This window comes from Scardinius erythrophthalmus, assembly GCF_964197995.2.
Source record: "Scardinius erythrophthalmus genome assembly, chromosome: 5".
NCBI classification, from domain to species: domain Eukaryota; kingdom Metazoa; phylum Chordata; class Actinopteri; order Cypriniformes; family Leuciscidae; genus Scardinius; species Scardinius erythrophthalmus.
Window position 1 is genome coordinate 39017438 of NC_138225.1, and position 21666 is coordinate 39039103.

Consider the following 21666-nt stretch of genomic DNA (forward strand, 5'->3'; position numbering starts at 1 on the left):
AAAAGTTTCAGTCTGGTTTCAGGCCGCACCATAGCACTAAAAAATGCGCTCGTTAAAATCACTAATGATTTACTCTTAGCTTCTGACCAAGGCTGTATCTCAATACTAGTTTTACTTGATCTTAGTGCTGCGTTCGATACTATAGATCACACAATACTCTTAGATCGGCTACAAAATTATACTGGTGTTCAAGGACAAGCATTAAGCTGGTTCAGATCATACCTATCTGACCGATACCATTTTGTCTATTTAAATGGAGAAAAATCGATCATAACTCCAGTAAACTATGGAGTGCCGCAAGGATCTGTGTTAGGCCCTCTATTATTCTCAATATATATGCTGCCACTTGGAAATATTATAAGGAAACATGGAATTAGTTTCCATTGTTATGCTGATGACACTTAAATATATATTTCATCACGGCCGGATGAAAACGCTAAATTATCCAAATTGACAGAGTGTGTTAAAGATATAAAAGATTGGATGACGCGCAATTTTCTTTTATTAAATCCAGACAAGACAGAGGTAATACTTATCGGTTCAAAAAAACGCCCACAAAACCTCTCACAATACAACTTTAACATAGTAGGATGTCCTGTTACTTTATCCTCTACAGTAAAAGACCTGGGTGTTATACTTGACTGCAACCTGTCTTTTGAAAATCATATTTCATATGTTACAAAAACAGCCTTTTTCCACCTTAGAAACATTGCTAAGCTACGTAATATGCTATCTGTTTCTGATGCAGAAAAGTTAGTTCATGCGTTCATGACCTAGAGACTTGATTACTGTAATGCTTTATTAGCTGGTTGTCCTGCATCCTCAATAAACAAGCTACAGTTAGTCCAAAATGCCGCCGCTAGAGTTCTTACTAGATCAAGAAAATTTGACCATATAACACCAATTTTATCATCACTACATTGGTTACCTATAAAGTTCCGTATTAATTACAAGGTATTGCTACTGACTTATAAAGCCCTAAACGGCTTAGCTCCAGTTTATTTAACGGATCTTCTATCGCCCTATAATCCATTGCGCTCTTTAAGATCACTAAATTCAAGGCTTTTGGTCATACCTAGGATATCCAGATCAACCAAAGGAGGGAGATCATTTTCACATTTAACTCCAAAACTCTGGAATAGCCTTCCTGATACTGTTCGTTGCTCAGACTCGCTCTCCCAGTTTAAAACTAGATTAAAGATTATTTTTAGATTATTTTTATGTAATACTGTGAAGCTGCTTTGATACAATCTGTATTGTGAAAAGCGCTATATAAATAAAGTTGACTTGACTTGACTTGATCTTCCCCCAGGGGCCTCTGTGGATATGGAACATTTTCTGTCTCAAATAATTCTTCCTACTATATCTGAAACTCAGAAGGTTGAATTAAATGCACCTATTACTAAAGATGAAGCCCTGTTTGCACTTAAAACATTACAATCAGGGAAGGCGCCCGGGCCAGATGGCTTGACTGGCGATTTTTATAAAGAGTTCCACCACGTGCTATTGGACCCTTTTTTGACTATGCTAGAGCATTCTTTTACATCCGGCTTTCTACCTCAATCTTTGAGAGAGGCAGACATCACAGTTATCCTTAAAAAGGGCAAGAACGCAGATCACTGTTCTAATTACAGGCCTATCGCTTTGTTAAACCAGGATCTTAAGTTACTTTCTAAGATACTAGCGCTCCGACTCGAAAAAGTTTTGCCTGTCATAATCAAGGAAGACCAGACGGGGTTTATCAAGGGAAGAAGTTCTAGCCACAATGTAAGAAGACTCTTAAATATTATTAATATATGTCAAACTCAGAATATCGAAAGTCTAATCATCTCTCTTGATGCGGAAAAGGCCTTCGACCGTGTTAAGTGGCCTTGTTTGCATCATATTTTACATAAGTTTAATTTAGGAGAGACATTTATAAGGTGGATTAGTTTGCTGTATAATAACCCTTTAGCTTCAGTTATCACTAATGGCTGTAGGTCTAACAATTTTTCACTTTACCGCTCGACACGCCAAGGCTGTCCTCTCAGCCCCTCCCTCTTCGCCCTGGCGATTGAGCCCCTGGCCGCGGCCGTCAGGCAAGATTTATTAATAAAAGGAATTAGCGCTGGTGACACTCAACATAAAATTTCTCTATACGCGGATGATATTTTATTATATATATCAGAACCAGCTTCAACTATTTCCCGTCTTATCAAACTAATTCGCCAATTTGGAACATTTTCGGGTTACAAAATAAACTTTTCTAAATCTCTTGCGATGCCTCTGGGGGCTCTCAGAGGAAGGACTAATTCCCTTGTACCTTTTCCATTTCGTTGGTCCCTATCTGGTTTTGTATATCTCGGTATTCATATCACCCCTATGTTTCACCAAATGTTTAAGGCTAACTACACTCCTCTACTAGATTTCATAAAAAGAGATTTACAAAGGTGGTGCTCTCTTCCCTTATCTTTGCTTGGTAGGGTATCTCTTATTAAGATGAACGTTCTTCCTAGATTACTCTACCCCTTACAGATGATCCCCTTACTACTTTCAAACAAAGTACTGAAAGTACTTAATAGCTGGTTGAGTGAATTTATTTGGAATAAAAGAAAACCCAGGCTTAAATTCTCCAAGGTTACAGTTGCCTACGTCAAAAGGGGGGGAGGATGTGCCTAACTTCAGATTGTATCAGCTGGCATCACATTTGAGGTTTGTAGCCGAATGGGTAAAGGAGGATCCCACCTCTGTTTGGTTGTGTCTAGAAAAGTTTCATACTCACTGCTCATTGCTTGGTCTTTTATCCTGTAAGAATATAAAGTCTGTAAGGACTTTGTGCAATAACAACCCTATAGTTGTTAATACTGTTAAAGCATGGTTTGCAGTGCGTAAGTTGGAGGGAAGATCTTTACTGACTCCTTTGCTTTCCCCAGTGCAAGGAAACCCTGACTTTGAACCAGGCATGACAGATACAGGTTATGACATCTGGACACGCCAAGGAATTAAAAAGATGTGTGATTTGTTTGTGGGATCCTCCTTATCCTCATTTGAACAAATCAGGCTAAATATAACCTCCCTGGCTCTCATTTTTTTAGATATCTCCAAGTGCGAGATTTTATATTAAAAAAAACTACATTTGCTTCTGAAGCCTCTTTATCTCTAATAGAAAAAATACTACTCAAATGTCCAGTTAAGAAGGTGATCACTTCTTTTTATAATGTGCTTAACCAGACATCTGTCATACTGGCAGTCTCAGACGCAGCACTAACATGGCAAACTGAATTGGGTTGATAAGGAGAAATGGGATGCCATCTGTAATCAAACAAAACGAATATCTGTCTGTAATCGCGCCAGGTTGTTACAGTTTAAAATTATTCACAGATTGCAAATATCTCCTAGCAAAAGACATAAAATGTATCCTCAAACCTCTCCTGATTGCCTTAAATGCAAAACTGCGTACATATACTCATTGTGTTTGGTACTGTCCTAAAATTCAGTCACACTGGCAAGATGTTCTGGAAGATATGAGCGCTATTTTTGGAACTGTTTTGACCTGTGATCCTGTCTTGTTACTTTTGGGATATAGAGAAAGTAAAATCAGTCCTGGTTCAGGCAGACTATATGATATTCTCACCTATGCTGCACGCAAGAACATTTTCCTGTCGTGGATTACCGACAAACCTCCTTCTAAAACATCTTGGCATAAACTCATCATGGAGCTCTTTCCTTTGGAATACCTAACTTGCCTTCTTCATTCCACAAAAGGATGTTTCTTAAATATTTGGACTCCCTATCTTCGTTTTACCAACTCTACTGTTGCATCTATATTGAATGGCGTCGCTATAGATTAATCATTTTTATTTGTATCGTGTCATATGTCCTGTATATTGTCCAGATGTATACTGTCCAGATCTATATTGTGCTGAGCTTTGTTCTCTGTTTTTCTGTTCTTGTTTGTTAAACCTAAATTTGTTCAAAAGAAAAGAAAAAAATATTTGAAAAAAGAAAAAAGTTTGGGAACAATAACTTTTTTTTTTAAGAAATTAGTACTAAGAAATTAGTAAATTGATAAAAGGTGATGGTAACGATTTATATTGTTAGAAATGTTTTTATTTTGAATAAATGCTGTTTTTATGAATAAATGCTGTTAAACGTTTTACTCATCAATGAATCCTGAAAAAAGTATTCCAAAAAAATATATTAAACAGCACAACTGTTTCCATCATTGATAATAACTGAGTATCAAATCATCATCTATCTATAAATTACAGGAACGTCTGTCTGTCTGTGTGTCTGTCTGTATGTCTGTCTGTATGTCTGTTAACCGCATATCTCTCGAACCGTTAGTCCGATGGATTTCAAACTCGACAGGTGTCTCGCTACGGGCACGAGTAAGTGCAGTGCCAAATTTGACGTTGTTTGGATGAGAAATGCTAAAGATATCGTTAAATATATCATTTTTAAAAGGTTGTGGATTAAAAATAAACATTCTGACATTAGATGGTTGTATCGGTCAAAGAAGCCCCAAGAAGGTTGTGGTTTAAAAATAAACATTCTGACATAAACACTCTGTCAGCTACACTGTTTACTTCTGAATATTATAGTTTGGTTCCAGAACTTGATAAATCCATTTTGATTAATTTGAGTAAAAATGTGTTTTCTTTACCAAGAAACCAACAATTACTAAAAAACACACACAAAAACTGATTTTGCACGGGCACTTTGCACTGCTCCCTGAATCGACATGCTTATTCATTTGTGGATGTAAACTGAATCTATATGTTAGCTATGTTGTTTACTTCTGAATATTATATTCCATTCTGGTGCGCTTAACGTTATCGCTACTGTGTAATAGTAGCCTATGCTATTCACTAACTAAACATATCCTATTCAATGCGTTCACAGTCTCTTACACGGGCATCATTTGTAGTTGCCTTTTCACAAAGCATAAGTTTGCTCAAGCATAGCGTTTTCTCAGAGTTCACTGTGTGCTTTCTACCATGCACAAATAAAAATGTCACTGAACTTTTGCTTTGTAATTGTAACAATGAGCATTCAATCACACCAAACCAACAATTACTAAAAACACACACAAAAACTGATTTTGCACGGGCATTTTGCACTAGTATTAGAATGATTTCTGAAGGATCATAAGACACCAAAGACTGGAGTACTTGCTGATGAAAATTCAGCTTTGCATCACAAAAATAAATTACATTTTAAAATATATTTAAAAAGAGAACCATTATTTTAAATTGTAATAATATTTCATAATATTACGTTTTTGTTTTTTTTTTACTGCAGGCTTGATGAGCATAAGAGACTTCTTTCAAAAACATTAAAAATAAAATTTCAAGCAGCCATTACTCCAGACTTTGTCGTCACATGATCCTTTAGAAATCATGTTAATATGCTGGTTTGGTGCTCAAGAAACATCTGTTATTATCATCAATGTTAAAAGTAGGTGAGCTGCTTATAATATGTTTGTGGAAACCATGATGCTTTTTTTCCAGGATTCTTTGATGAATAGAAACTTCAAAGAAACAGCATTTATTTGAAACAGAATCTTTTGTAACAAATGGTACTCTGTGTAAATATCTTATCTCGATCAGGGCAGTACTAAACAATTGTTTTCTTTCAGATTCGGCAAGGGGTATGTAAACTTATGAACAGAACCATATTTTTTTTAAGAATATAATTTTTTGTTAATGTTTTTGCTATAGAGACTCTCTTATCTATCTATCTATCTATCTGTCTATTTATCTATATCTCTCTCTATGTAGTGTCTCTCTATCGAACAATACAGCGGCACAATGAATCTAGGATATGGCCAAAGGTAGTTAATAATGGTTGTTAAAGTTATTAATAAAAGTTATTAAAGTAAGGTACCAAGACAATTTTGCCATTTTTATTTTAGGGGGTTTCCTAGATCAGAAAATGTCCACAACTCCTCCTGTAATGGATATAAAGCTCTCCTGTACTCCCAGCAATAAAACTCAATGCATCAATGAAATGCACTCAATTCACGTTTCCATCATTAACGTGATATTTCAGGGGAGATGGAATTATAGATTTGTTCATTTAATCAAGTTAAAACTTTTATTTTGTATCATCCTTCCTGTATCTGAACAACCAGCTAGATGTCAACCAATCTGGCCTCAAGAAAGGGCATTCAACTGAGACTGCATTACTGTCGGTCACAGAAGCCCTACGGATCGCAAAAGCTGCTTCCAAATCATCAGTTCTTATTTCTCCTGGATGTGTCTGCTGCCTTCGACACTGCGAATCATCAGATCCTTCTGTCCACCCTCTCATCACTGGGCATCACAGGTATTCCACTCAACTGGTTTGAGTCCTATCTCACAGATAGGTCCTTCAGGGTCACATGGAGAGATGAGGTATCTAAAGCAATCAACTGACCACAGGGGTTCCTCAGGGTTCAGTTCTTGAACCCCTCCTCTTCTCCATTAACACCACATCACTGGGACACATCATACAGGCACATGGTTTATCTTACCATTGATATGCTGATGACACACAGCTCTTCCTCTCATTTCAACCAGATGATCCCACAGTAGCTGCACGTATCACAAGCTGTCTGGCTGACATCTCGGTATGGATTAAGGAAAATCACCTGCAGCTCAACCTGGCAAAGACTGAGCTTCTCTGCCTCCCTGCCAATCCATCTCTACAGCACGACTTCACTATCCAGCTAGATTCATCATCTATCACCCCATCAAAGTTAGTCAGAAATCTTGGAGTAATATTTGATGACCAGCCTTGGTCCTTCAAAGACCAAATTACAAAGACAAGCTCGATCATGCAGGTTTGCACTGCACAACATGAGGAAGATCAGGCCTTTCCTAACTGAGCATGCAACACAACTTTTCGTCCAGGCCCTGGTCCTTTCTAGGCTTGATTACTGCAATGCTCTTCTGGCTGGACTTCCATCATGTGCAACTAAACCTCTACAAATGATTCAGAATGCTGCAGCTCGTCTCATCTTCAACGAGCCCAAAAGGGCCCACGTCACTCCCCTGTTCATCTCTCTGCACTGGCTACCACTCGCTGCTCGCATCAAGTTCAAGGCATTGACGCTTGCTTACAGATCTACCACAGGCTCATCTCCCTCCTACTTTCACTCGCTCCTACGAGTCTACATCCCTACCAGAAGCCTATGATCGGTCAACGAGCGATGTCTCGTGGTACTATCACAGAGAGCCACAAAATCACTCTCCAGAGCATTCTCATTCACGCTTCCATGCTGGTGGAATGATCTCCCCACCCTCATCCGGAATGCAGAATCCCTGACAAGTTACATTCAAAAGACAACTGAAAACTCATCTCTTCCGTGAACACTTAACCTCATAAAAAAAAAATAATAATAATAATATAAAAAAAAATATCCTTTCCTTTAATCCTCCATTGTCTGGTTTATGCTACTCTGAGCAATGCCTGAACTTTGTATTTTGAGCACTGCTTGCATTGTTTTTGCCTCTTCACGATGACTCGGTTAATTAAGTCCTCATTTGTAAGTCGCTTTGGACGAAGGCGACAGGCGTCTGCTAAATGACTAAATGTAAATGTAACTCTTATTGGGCGATACTCTTTTAGAAGTGACTGCTTGCAGTGCACACACACATTTTGCAGTGTGTGAGCAGAGTGAGGTCAAAGTCTGGTTGACTGAAATTTGTCCACCCATATTTTTGACTGATCACACCCAAGCACACATCACACTCATCAACATGTCAAACTATTTATCAACCTTCCTGACAAACTTAGTTAACGTTGCATGAGCATTAGAATCATCATCATCATGGAATTACATTTGAAAAATTCATGGTAATCCCTGAACAAAAGTCAGTGGGGAATCCCTGATGATTTATCTAGAGCTAAAAAGAGGAACTAGAACCAAGCAAGATGGCAAATAATGGCATAATACTTTGGCTTCTCTTTTTCTCACAGAACCTGTATACACTGGTTGACACAACATTACCATCAATGGGAACTGATATAAATGAATGGTACACTAGTTCATCTATCATTCATTTCATGTTGTGAGGCGAGTCTGTAGAAACAGGCCTCTGATGATGTCTCTGTGCAGTGGTTATATAAGGCTCTCAGAGCTCCTCACAACACTGCCCACATGATCAGACCATCCGAGAGGCTCTAATGAAAGCGAGAAAGGAGGCAGAGAAAACACAGCACATTTCTAATAAGCCATTTGCCTATGTCCTTCTCCACGCTTGACTTCTCCTGCAGTCAAGCTCACAGATGCAGGTGACTGCTTTGTTTTCTATATCATGTATAGATAGTTACTGAGGCATGCTAGAGTAAATTTAAGGCTATAGGGATGAGATATTTTTATTTATTTATTATTTTGCTTGTTTGCTGGATTTTTTTTAAACTGTCAAACATATAAAATAGTATGTTTATACTTTATTTGATTAATATCAAAATAATTTAATTTATGTATTATTTATTATATATTTTATTTCATAATCTGGTTTTCATCATGCAATACATTTGTTTCATTGCAATGTACAATAAACTTTCAAATATGTGATATTCCTATATCAGGTTCCACAGCCTATATTTGTTCAGAAATGGAGCAGAACTATAAAGGCAAAAAACACTGTAAGCACTTAATCTGCTCTACCACTAGATGGAGATGCTGTTGTAAAAGTTTGAGCCTGGTCACACAAGTGACTATCAATTTCAACACTTTAACACTAATTATCTGTCACACAATGGTAATAGTCATGCATGTTCAAAATGGGCATAAATATGTGTGACAAACACATACACCTCAATGTCAATTTAATCTTTGAACTGCACATTATAAATGGCCAAGCACATTCATCATTACAGAATGATTAATTTAGTCTATAGAAATAGCCACTCCATGTCCATCTGATTGGAATATATTTGAATATTTAACCCTTGGATTAGAAATAGTGTTTGTGCTATTATTGTGTAAAATAAATGACAGTCGGTTTGGTATTTTTTTATCTTTATTATCTAAACTTCTTTTTCCGTCAGGCAAACACCTTTGATGTAAAATATTTACATGAAGTACCCCCTGAGATTTTAAATGAATATTTCAATGATTAAATAAAACATTCACATTTCCACGGTTCTCTTATGTTACACATGCAGGCGAATTAATAAAATATTTAAAATAGTATTGTTTTTAGCATGTTTTATTTGGAATTTTATAATTGAAAAATTAGCATTAGCTTTAGCAGACTTCATAGTAATGATAATTCAGTTTCATTCAGAGTTTTTTTTTCTTTTTTTTTTTTAATGGATATGTTCCATTAACCATGGCTTCTTATTGTTTTAGGCATTAAGGCACTGCATTATAATCAGTATGCTATGCTGAGATACACCAGGTGAGAATGGATTCAACAAAGCATTTATTTCATTGCCTGAAGCTATGAAAGTGATTTGGCAAAACAACCACACCATTATTTGTCATGTCAATAAGCTAGCAATGAGTGAAAGCAATGAAGAGAGTGATGCAGGCTGATTGTGAGCTGACATTTACAACAAAGGCTGGTCAGTTTAAACACTGTTCTATATTAATGCACTGCTTTCAATGATCACTGTGAGCAAATAATGTGTGTGTGCCTCAGACATTGCACTGCGATATTATTGCGATACAATATTATTTCCTATATTTTTGTTCAAATAAGCACAGCCTTGGATGCCATCGGAGTCTTCCATCAAAAAGATTTAAAAAAAAAACGTATAGACCTTTTGAAAGGTAGAGTACATTTTTGGATGAACTATCACTTAAGAGCATCAATGGAAACTACAGTCATTACAGCTGAACACGAAAACATACAAAGCTCCATATTTCATAAGGATTTTGTACGAATTTCGCAAGAAAACGGGGGTGTAAGCAGATCATATGGAAATGTATGAATGAGATCGCACAATCAGCCAAAATATGAAAAGTTCAGAATTGCCTTGAAAGTGTGTTGAACAGACAGATTTACACGACACCTAATGTCGTTAATCCAATATATGAATAGAAATAACATAGATTTCACAAATTGGCATTAAGTTTGTTTACAATAACACCAGTAAGCTGGTAATTACAAAAAATCTGCTTAAGACGCTGAAGGTTTTTGGCAGCATGTTAGCGGCATCCTTTTAACCAACTGTTTAACGGCTGTTTCTTCTAATCCTAAACACAACACACACACACACACACACACACACACACACACACACACAGTCAAACATACGGTCATACCCCAGGCAGTAGCCCTTCAGGTGGTGTGGGTGAGACGGCCTCTCCGTCCTGTCCCCGTGCACAGAGATGAGGTGACATGGTGGGAGACTCGTCTATAAAGGGCATGGTCTCTGAGCCATCCTGAGACTTACTGTCCTCTGCAGTTTCTCCCTCATAGCCATCAGTGTTGTAGTTGAAGTCTGTGGGGAAAAACAGAAGAGGTGTAAAGTAGAGAAACAAAAACAACTTAATATGGGTAGAGTCACGATGAAATGGAAGTAGCGACAGATCATTTCTTCCATATTGTGACGTAATTCTGAGTGAAACAGATTATTGAAAAAGAGAAAATGTAGGGTGGGGACTTGGTTCTATGCATCAGTTGTTGATTGGATTTTGACATGGAATTTGTACTCAAAAGTGGAGGCAAGATGAATGTGAGTTTGCAAGGGTTAAATGATTGGAGACATCCTCCATAAGTCACCAGAGAAGACTATCGTTTCACTAGAAGGTTAATTATGACATTTTTTACTAAACATTACAAGGGCAAAACATTTATTTATTTATTTTTTAAATAAAAGCACGGATGAATTGTTTACAAAAAGATCTATAACATGCATTTAGAAAATTAATTTCATGCCAACTTTAAAAGGTCAAACAAGATATCTGCTTCACTAGTGGCACCAGAACTGCAAAAATAAAAATGATTGTTTGACAATAGGGTTTCCATCGTCGGAAAACAGGTAGTCCCACCTTAAACTCACACCACTGGTTAATGTTGCCATGTTGGGCTGCTCAAACGAACATCACCGATGTTAAAAGTGCCACTGTTTACATTATTGGGAAAATCAATAAAAAAAAAAAATGGGGCAATTAGTTGCCTGTGCCAAACATGGAGGGTGTTTTCTGAGAATAATTGACAGGCTCTGTAGGACAAGATGGAAAGGGATAGTGGGAAATGAGTGGGCATTTTTGAGATGCTGTATTGCACCATTACGCAGGCTACTGTGGTGGGTGGAAAAGTGATTGATTAAAACTCTGCCAATATCAAAGAGCCAAAGCAGAAACAAACAGAGAAACAATTTGAACGGCTAATTAATGCACACCTTTTTTGATTACTTGGTTTACGCAATTAAATAATCGTTTAACAAAATTTTTACACAAAACAGAATTAACCGAACCAGGTTGATGTATTCCAAATTAAATGGGAAATACATTTCAAAGACATTTAAAATATGCTATTATCACACTGTTTACAATAATGCATTTAAACCCTGCTAACCTTCCATTGGTAAGGATCTTTCAAACTTAAAGTGTTTTGAAGCAACAAAATAAAAAAACTAGAAATAATTTATTTGTATTGCAAGTTTGCAACGTGGGGTGACATAAGTGATAGTGACAAATCATACCACATGCTAAAACATGCTAACGACACCTTGTAATACTGTATTACTGTATGTTAAAACTTGCTAACAATGTATTAAAATATGCTATAGCTTCATGCTTAAAACGCTAGTAACACCTAACAAAACACTAAAACATTCTAGGAACATGTGTATCTATCTATCTATCTATCTATCTATCTATCTGGTTGCAAAGCTTTTAAAACTACTTACAACTTTCTGACCAGGTTATTTTAAGCTAACATTAAAGTTTGTCTTGAAAGTTTGTTTATCTAGTTTTTGAATACACATACTAGTATTCAAAGAAATTACATTGATATTAGCCCAGAATATTCCCTCTTAAACTGACCTTAAAAAATACAAAGGGGCTCACATAGAGGACCAAAAAATCTCCTGTTAAAGTGTTTATGAGTTCAGTAGTATTCACAGGAGACTTGTCTTCATTAAAATGGAAAATTGCACAAACTCCCACATGGCCAGACACATAAACAAAAGACCTGCTTGACAACTCAACCCCAAGGGGTGGGGCCAGCCTGTCACCATGGCATTCCCTAAGGTTGTTGTTGTGATAACCAATCATAACCAAATGAGGAACAGACCAATTCTAACAACTCGGTCACAATGGCATGTTCCTTTCACTTGAAAACACACACATTGTGTGTCACATCAAAGTGACTATCTGTTTTTCAATAACTCGAAGTAACAATGAAATGTCAAAAATATGTCTCAGGAGTAAAAAAAATATCTTACTTAAAGCAAATAAAGTCTATTTTAGGACCACTAACATTTTCTACATTGTGACATTATTTTCACGACAATTAAGCAGAGTTTTCCCCTGTTGTTCTCATTAGTATAAATAAATGGCAGCATTTGCTGTGATATACTGTACCTTTACTTTATGCACAAACAAAAAATATTATAGTGTAACAGGTGTCTAAAAATTTAACAGTTAATTAATTAAATGAATAGCTGTTGATGCAAATAGATTTAGCAGAAGATTTTAAAATTCGTAAAGGAGGTAGCGGGTTGTGGTGAGAAACAACAGACAACACAAATTAGATACGAACTGGTATGTAATTTGATTTACAGTGAAAATAATAAACAGAATTGGGGGAAAGGTAGTTACAATATAAGACAATAATACACAAAGTTCAGCATGAAAATCTCCCCTTGAGTGCACTCTTCTTTTACCCCAAAAACATACACAGACAGGTGATTGAAATGACAAAAAGAAATAAAATAAAATGCAAATAATGGAGTGGTTTCTTTCTTTCTCTAAAAACACTTTTTTTTTCTCAACACGTCACAATTATCAATGGTTTAATCAAGCAAGGATCTCAATAATCAAATTTGGTTATGGGTAACCATACACCATAAAGAGTGTTCAGTGCTCTTCAAAAAAAAACACGGGTCAGTTTCCTATCAGTCCCTGTATTTGTCAGTCAAAATCGACAGGGAACTTAAAGGAGAACTCCGGTCAATTTTAACATTGAGCTCATTTTTTTGTAAATTTGGAGTGCTGTCAATACAGAGAACAACGACAAAAATCGGTGTTGCCTACACCGAGTTATTCTATTTTTAAAATTTGCACCCTGTTGACTTCAATGGGGCAATGATCACGCGCGTGAACTCGGCAATCGACTATGGACTTCAACCGAAAAACAGGATGTAAACAGGTATTTGCGCTGGCTTAAATAACATATTTTTTATACATATCTTTCACATCTACTGCAGTCAGATTCACTCGTGTTCACTCAGAAGGAATCACTCACATTTTCTGTGCACTTGTAATGACACATCAAGGATGTTAAGAGGCTAAAAACAGGTTTAGTACTTGCCCCATTGAAGTCAACAGGGTGCAAATTTTAAAAATAGAATAACTCGGTGTAGGCAACACCGATTTTTGTCGTTGTTCTCTGTATTGACAGCACTCCAAATGTACAAAAAAAATTAACTCAATGTTAAAATTGACCGGAGTTCTCCTTTAATAGTCTCTAAATAGTAATTGTCTTGCTTAACAAGCAAGACTGGAGAATGAAAGATAGGATATTGTCCTCTTCTTTATGAATCGTCCTTTATCTGTAGCAGATTCGGGTGGCTCGCCATCAAACGTGAAATTTCAAGGGATGTCGCAGAAGATCACAATCCGTTGAACCAAGGTAAAAAATAATAGAAATACAGGGAAGAAGAAAAAACCTGGCCTCTAGAACAATCGCATTTGATCTTTCTCACACAGGCGCATGTGACCAATAATGGCGCCGGTGAACTCTATATTAATCGTCTTTTGCTTTCACCCAGGCGCGTCTCACAGGCACGCACGGCCAGCAATGGCGTCAGTGAACGAGGAACACCCACGCGGTTCACGGAGTAAAATGTGACTCAATAACATTCACTCAGCTTCTCCATACACTTCACGATATGAAATGAATCAAATTAAAGGGTGTTTCTACTTTTCTCTTAACTATATAATGTTATCTTCAATCACGGAGATCAGCTCACGTCTTCTCTCCTCTACGTTCAGTTCTCTCTTTTTTCGTTACACAGGCGCGCGCGCGTCCACATACACAGCGCGTGATGACGGAGCATTCTCATTGGTCAATCACAAATCAACTAATAATAATTTAAAACTTCAACATTTTTACCTAAATCGCTTTTACACATCACTTTTAAACCTTTATTAAGGAAATTAGATGTTAATAAATTGTGAATAAATTACACTTGATCTCATTTATTTAACCTAGGTTACAATAGCTTTTATTAACTGAAATACAGTAAAAAATAAAATGAGTTAAAACAAAAAGGAAAATGTAATGAGAACATTGATAATAATGAAAAAAAAAATCTCAGAAGTAAACTGTCTAAATAATACATTGAGTCAATTGTCATGAAATTGTCACAATAATTCAATCTAATTAAATAATAAATCTAAATAAATAAAAACAAATAAATTCTAAAAACAATGACATTTAAAAAAAAAAAATCTAAATGCACATTTAAAAAAATACATATCCAAAAGAATATATACAAAATTCTAAAAATAAAATAAGAAATAAATAAATTAAAGCATAAACAACAACAAAAAAATACTCTAAATAGACAAATACTACTTGTGGTGTGTCTCAAAATCCCTTTGATATTATAGTTCCCAAAAGAAAAAAGCACAAATACTACTAGATATAACTAAACACCAAATCAAGGTTTAATCTACACTTCCGTCTTTCAAAAACTCATTATTACACTCATGAAGCAGAAAACACAGCACACTGTCCTGTTTGGCCTTGACGCCTGGTTAATGTGCTTAGAAGAATCAATTGGTACATTGGAAAACCTGAAGTGCGGCTTTGGCAGAGAGATACTGCAGTCGCATGTGGCTCCTTATACATATACTGACTACATTATGGGATTTTACCAACTGGTACAGATCCATGGGGAAGAAGAATCCAAAATAAATTTGATGGTATGAGGGATGTTTTAAAGAGATTTACAAAGATCCCACATAGTGTGGGGGCAAACCGTTAAAGCATTTAATCTAAACAACAAGGGATATTGAATCTATAAATGTAAATACTCTTATTTAATGGAGTCAAATGGATGCAATTGCCCATATTCAGACATGTAAAAAACACAGTACTAAACACACACACACAGTAACATACACACTTTATCCGTCTTACCGTGGGGTGAAATGATTGATCGCAAGACACATACAGCCTCGAAGAAGAAAGCCATGCGGATCTTATTCTAAACCTTACATGGTACACTGAACACAGTACCAACTACCAACCAGACCTCATCTTATCAGAGGAACAACACATGCACACACACGCACATGGGGGATGTAACAAGTAGGAACCTTTGAAAACGTTTTATTTAAATTCATGGAAATACAACTCAAGGTAAACAAGAGGCCAAGGTGCATATGAAGAGTGGTTCATAGTTACTGACAGCAAAATAGGCAGTACATTTGTTTTTCACCATGATTTTTTTTGTTTGTTTTCATTGTTTTTGGCCCATGTAACTTTGTATTCTAATAAATTAGGTTGTTTCGATAGCAAAATTTCAGATACCAGTGAAATTCAACAATTCTCGAATCCAATGGCCACTGTGATGTGGGGCCTAGCTCTGAGGGCTGAACAGCACTGGTCACACACACTACACTCGCTTACATTCCCTCAGTAGCAATCCTCCACCCATCCATCTTCCTGCCATAACTCACACGATTGCACACACGCATATATTTACATATTACTGCCTGTTTTGTTGGTCTTACCGGTTTTATGTGATGTACGGTTTCCGGGAATGTAGCAGCAAACCCAAATGCTGTTTGTTGTACAACTTTATAGCGTTGCTACCATGCTTCCCGTTCATGGCGCAAACCGGAAACCACTGAAACCACTGTACGTTGTAAATGTATGTCTATTTATTGATTATATTGTGTTTATTGTTTATATTGTGTATTGTTGATTTTTTTTATTTTTGTTTGTTTTGTTTTTGTAAATAGTATTCACTGTAAATATATATTTGCACCGCTGGATTTGTTCATTTTCTCCTTACTGTAAATAAATAACAACTTTGCAGTGCAGTGCAGTTACGAGCCCAGCCATCTTTGTCTTTTTACATCTTGGACTCTAACCACACCCAAGAAGGGTGCTACAAAGCTCCATCTCCGCATTCACATACACGCTGCAGCTAAATTTACCCTTTAGTCCTTAATCCCGTTCTGTATTCACACTCAGGTCAGTCAATTTACGGGAGTGACGAACGCATTCTACAACTAACTTTTATTCTGGCTGTATTATTGTTGCCGTCGGTGCCGCCATGTCGTAGAGACGCTGTGTTTTTGGTTGCGAAAGCTAAACTACTTTGTTTGGCCTTCCAAAAGAGGACACAATTAGAAAACAGTGGTTAAGCTTTATTTACAACAGTGTTCCAGAACAGTACAGCCAAAATATTCGACTGTGTGCTGCGCACTTTTCGGAGGACTGTTTCCAGAACCTGGGAGAGTACAAGGCCAGCTGTGCACAAAGGCTGATTCTAAAAAGTGGGGCAATTCTATCTTTGCAAAGGCAGTCTGGCGCTACTCACTCACAGAAACAGCCTGGCTGTAAGTATGTTTTCATATTTTAAGAATTTGCTACTGACTATTCAAACGCGAGTTTTGAGCAGTATAGAGTAGCGCTTGTTTGTCGTTTCGACAATCAATGGTTCGTTTGGCACAAATGGTTCGTTTTATGTTCACAAATGGTTTTATGTTTACATAGTGTTCTTTATTCCATTAATTTTTTATTTTATGAGCCAAGCCCAAAAACGCTTATAATAAGAGGACATGGCAACACTGCAAGAGCATGCTTTATGAAGCAGCCTTCCAAGCATATACACAACAGAACATAAGAGTCTTTTGTTGCTATAATATTACTTTGGGCAAAATAGTGCATACCAAGCACGCAAGAATGTGCTCTGTACACACACAGAATGAAAATTTACTAGGGGATTCACAAATTTACAGTGTGTACTATACATGGCAAATTTCAATACCACAGCAAAAACGTAGTTGTTATGCTGTTCTTGGTAGCTGCTATTCTGTGGATGCTAGTGTTTAAATTTTAACTGTCCACTAAAAGTAAAAGGTGCTACAAAAATCCACAGATTTCTAGGCAACATCTGTAACGTCTTGGAAATTATGTAGAGTCAAGTGCAGCTCCTGTTTTTTGAGTGGTCAAAAGTGTATCTGTAAAATTTGATTGCAAGCCATTTTCCAACAGACAAAAGTGTTCATGGGTAAATGGCAAAAAGCCTGTAATAGTTATTTACTGTTCTGCTTTCCATAATAACAGCTGGTTGGAAAGGTCAGCGGTCCAGGCTTTGTGTATGAAAGCTTTCTTACCACTGAACAGCCCTGTTAAAACACACCACATCAGCGCTGATTACTGCATGAGCCTTTCATGATATGAATGAAATTAAACACACATATCCGCTTACTGTAACACTATGTTCCCTATGACCTCACAAAATAATATGCTTTTAAAGTCGTGAGAGGCACAAATGCATAGTTACCACAATCAAGGAAATGTTTTAATGCTTTTGTGTAGTCTAAAACTTCGTCACAAGTCAAAGTAACTTTTTCAACCTGAGTCAGGTTCAAAAATCAGCATGAATCACTCTTAAAGGTGCATTAAGCAACTTTTCATGTTAAAAATACCCGTTTTCTAACCCATACATGCTTAAACAATTGCCTGATGGGCTGAATGAGCCCTTCTCTGATCACTGAGATTGTCTCTATAATCCTGTAAAGTAAAATAAATAAGAGGGATTCGGGCCGGAATTTTAGACTGGGCGTGACGTCATGCGCGTTCACGGCACGCTCACATAGCTATGCCTGGCAGGTTTGTGTATTCGCCGGCATTCTCTGTAGAAGATGGATTGTAAGAGACCTGCTTATAGTTCATTTCAAACACCAACGCAAACTCCACGTAAGATAAAAAAAAGAAAACTTTTGTCCGTGAGCGTGCACACCTCTGGTTGCAGTTTCGCTTGCCGCCAGAGGGGGCATAGTTCTGCAAAAACTCAGAGACTTGCTTAATGCACCTTTAAGCCAGTTGGTCTGAATCAAAAAATAATAATTTTTGCAGTCCTTACATTAAGTTTTTTAGACTGTCATTGTTTTTGTCCAACATCTCTACTGCAAGATCACTCCATTACGAGCGAAACAGGCTAATGTTTCAATAAAGCATGACACTTGTCTCAGATATAGTTTTTTTTTCACACTATACAATATATTAATAGAGTTTATTTGTATTTTTTTAACAACTCGTTTAAAATACTATAATAGGATTACAGAATCAAAAAGTTTCTATCTAAAGTATCTGAAGAATCTGTTTATTTTAGTTTTCGTTGTTGATTGAGTTGATTTTAGATTGAGTCAAATTAATTTTTTCGACTTATTAATTTCTGTTTTTTTAGTAAATATTATGTGAAATAAAAGTACATTTATTTGCATAATTTGTTATACATCTGTAATTTAATATCCTTAAACCAAATAGTGTGATGATATGCAGACATCAGCTTTATATCAGCCATCAGCCATCCTGCTTAGCATCAATATATATGTTATTAAAATATAAGTGCCTTTACCGTCACTTTTGACATAAATGTAATGCATCCTGATTCCTAAATATGACATTCTTTCGAGAATGTTTTTTCCCCTGACCCCAAATCTTTAAACGGTATTGTATTAGAATGCAATTAAGTCTACACATTAAGGGCCAGATTTACTAAACAGTGCAAATTAGCGTGAAATCTACTGACGACGAGCAGATTAAAGAATGCAGACACAGCCGGATCATTTCCATAATGACCAAGGCAATCTATCAAGAGCAGCGCAAATTAGCATCTTGTTTAAGACTTTCTTTTCGGGCCGTTAAATAATAAATAAAAAAAAACAATAAATTGACTAGCGCAAACCTTAGTAAATCACCCTGCATGATTAAAAATTAGTAAAACTGGCCCTAAGTTCTTCCACTGTCATTTTCTCAGAAACATTTATAAAATAGGTGAATTAACATTAGTTCATGTATTAGGTATTATAAATAAACAATGAATGTACAACTTTTTTTATTGTTTATTGTTAATTAATGTTTGTTCATCATTCATTAATTAATAAACGTTCAATTGTACAACTTGACATTAAAATGCATAAGTAAATATATAAATTAAAATCAACCTAGATTAATAAATGCTGTATAAGTTCATTGTTAGTTGATATATAAATGTTAACCCTTTGAATTATTGTAAAGTAAAAAGACGAGGTTTGAAGAACTTTTCCACACCATGTATTGTAATGAGTTATGATGTTCATGATGACATGGATAAAACTTCTAATGACCTCACAGTATTTGTAAACTCCCCTTTCCCTGATCACTGCACAAACACAAAAGCACACGGATCCCTCCTGATGGACAGCCAGCTACCCTTTAGCCTGTCAGTGTCAATCAACAGCTTGTTTCCATGGCGAGTGCCCAGGCTGCCATGACAACTTGAGATTCTTCAATGCAGTCACTGGTTGAATGAGAATGCTCAAAAAAAAAAAAAAAACTCTATTTATAGGCATGCAAGAGGGTTTAAAGATGGCAGAGTAAAGCACTGTAAACATCCCAAGAAACTATATACAGTAATTCTACAGCAGCCTACTGCTAAATTACAGTAATACGATAGACACGAACTTCACAGTAATTTCACAGTTAAATACAGTAATTCTACAGCAGCTTACTGCTAAATCACAGTAATACGGCGGCATAATTTACTGTGAAGTCACAGTATACAGCTGTCTTTTCACAATTATTTACTGTAAAAATGATACAGTGACTCACTGTGAAAGTTATGCACCAGTAATTTACTGTAAATGTACAGCCAAATAATTAACAGTGTACATGTCATACTAACATATATACTTCAGACCACTGTAAGCCGGTATGGAGAGTAAATAAACCTATTATTATGTATCCTGACATCTAATTATGGGGAAAAAATACTTCATTTGCAAAATAAGTATTTGAATAGGTCATAGTGTGTTGGTATCTAAAAATAGTTCCTTATTAAATTGAGTTTAAAGCATTTATTACAACTTGACTGCTAATTCAGGGCTCTTTACTTTGCAAGTGAAAATTACTTCACGCGACTTTTAAATATTATTTGGGGAACACCAGTATAAGTGATTTCTGACACCTGATCAAAACCTAAAAACTACAACTTTTTAATACTAAACATACTTGTCATGTTATTACTTGTATATGCTTTTTGTTCCTTTCCATCAAATGTACCCATTTGATTCCAATTACAGGAACACAATACTTCTGGTACAAATTCATGAAAAGCAGAAAGAATATTTTCCGTGGCGAAAATATGAGCAAGATAAAGGCATAACGTTCTGAAATTACTGTCAACAAACCGAGACAGAATTAACTTTAGTGGCACAATGGCATCAGATGGCTCACCAACAGACTGCCCACAATCCATTCAGACAGCGTCTGATACATATGCGCACTAAAATGACAATGAAATAGGGCTGAAACGATTCATCGAGTTACTCGATTAACTCGATTACAAAAATTCCTCGAGGCAAGCCTCGTTAAATTCCTATGACGCACACTATACGCGCAGGGATCTGATTGTTTCACACGGACAGTTGTTCAATGTTCAGGAAGCACACCATAGCGCGTGATACATTTTGAATTTAGTTGGTGCAATGGAGAGTAACGGTGTGTGTCCACTACAGTGGCAAAACTCCGCTCAGTGCCGCTAGCAACGCTGTAACGTCTCCGCTTTGGGGTGTGTCTGTTGCGAGTGTGGGTTTTTTTTTAGGTTTTTTTTTTTTTTTAACACACGCATTTGATTCCATGATTCCATTTTAACACACGCATTTGATTCCATTGGGGATATTTGGGGATATTTAATTGAATTAATCAATCAACGATACTATTGATCAGCATTACCAAACGTAGACGTTCCACTAGAAACAAACATTGATGTATTGTTCTAATTTATTACTGTGAAGCTGCTTTGATACAACCTGTGTTGTGAAAAGCGCTATATAAATAAACTTGACTTGACTTGACTTGACTTGACTTGACGGACATTATAATCATCAGCGATGCACGCGATTACATTTAGAAATAGACAAGCTTTGTTTCCAAATGCACCAAGCAAAGATATCCTTTCAATTTTATAAACTTTTATAAACCCAGCCAATATAATCACAATGAACACATCCAAAATAAAATCTTTAACATTTATATAACAACTGCAAAGCGTATAATTTGTAAACAAAATGATTTACGCATTAAATCCAGCATAAACTCCAATTTGCATATTTTTAAACTCTCAAAACAGACGTCACATCCCGAACCTCACAGCAATTGGATTTAGTGCGTAAATCATTTTGTTTACAAATTAGACGCTTTGCAGTTGTATATGGGCGATTCCACAGTTTGGGGCCAACTGCAAGGACAACAGCCTGCAAAAATCAATCTTCATGGAGAAAGCCATTGT

General features: G+C 36.4%; 1 protein-coding gene across 1 annotated transcript in view; it reads right to left on the bottom strand.

The window, feature by feature from the left end:
* abr (ABR activator of RhoGEF and GTPase) overlaps window positions 1-21666 on the bottom strand; it is a 409594-nt gene that overhangs the window by 254272 nt on the left and 133656 nt on the right. Inside the window, exon 2 of the mRNA XM_081366269.1 lies at window positions 10244-10422. Coding sequence (XP_081222395.1) covers window positions 10244-10422 — 179 coding nt within the window. The remainder of the gene's footprint in view (window positions 1-10243; window positions 10423-21666) is intronic.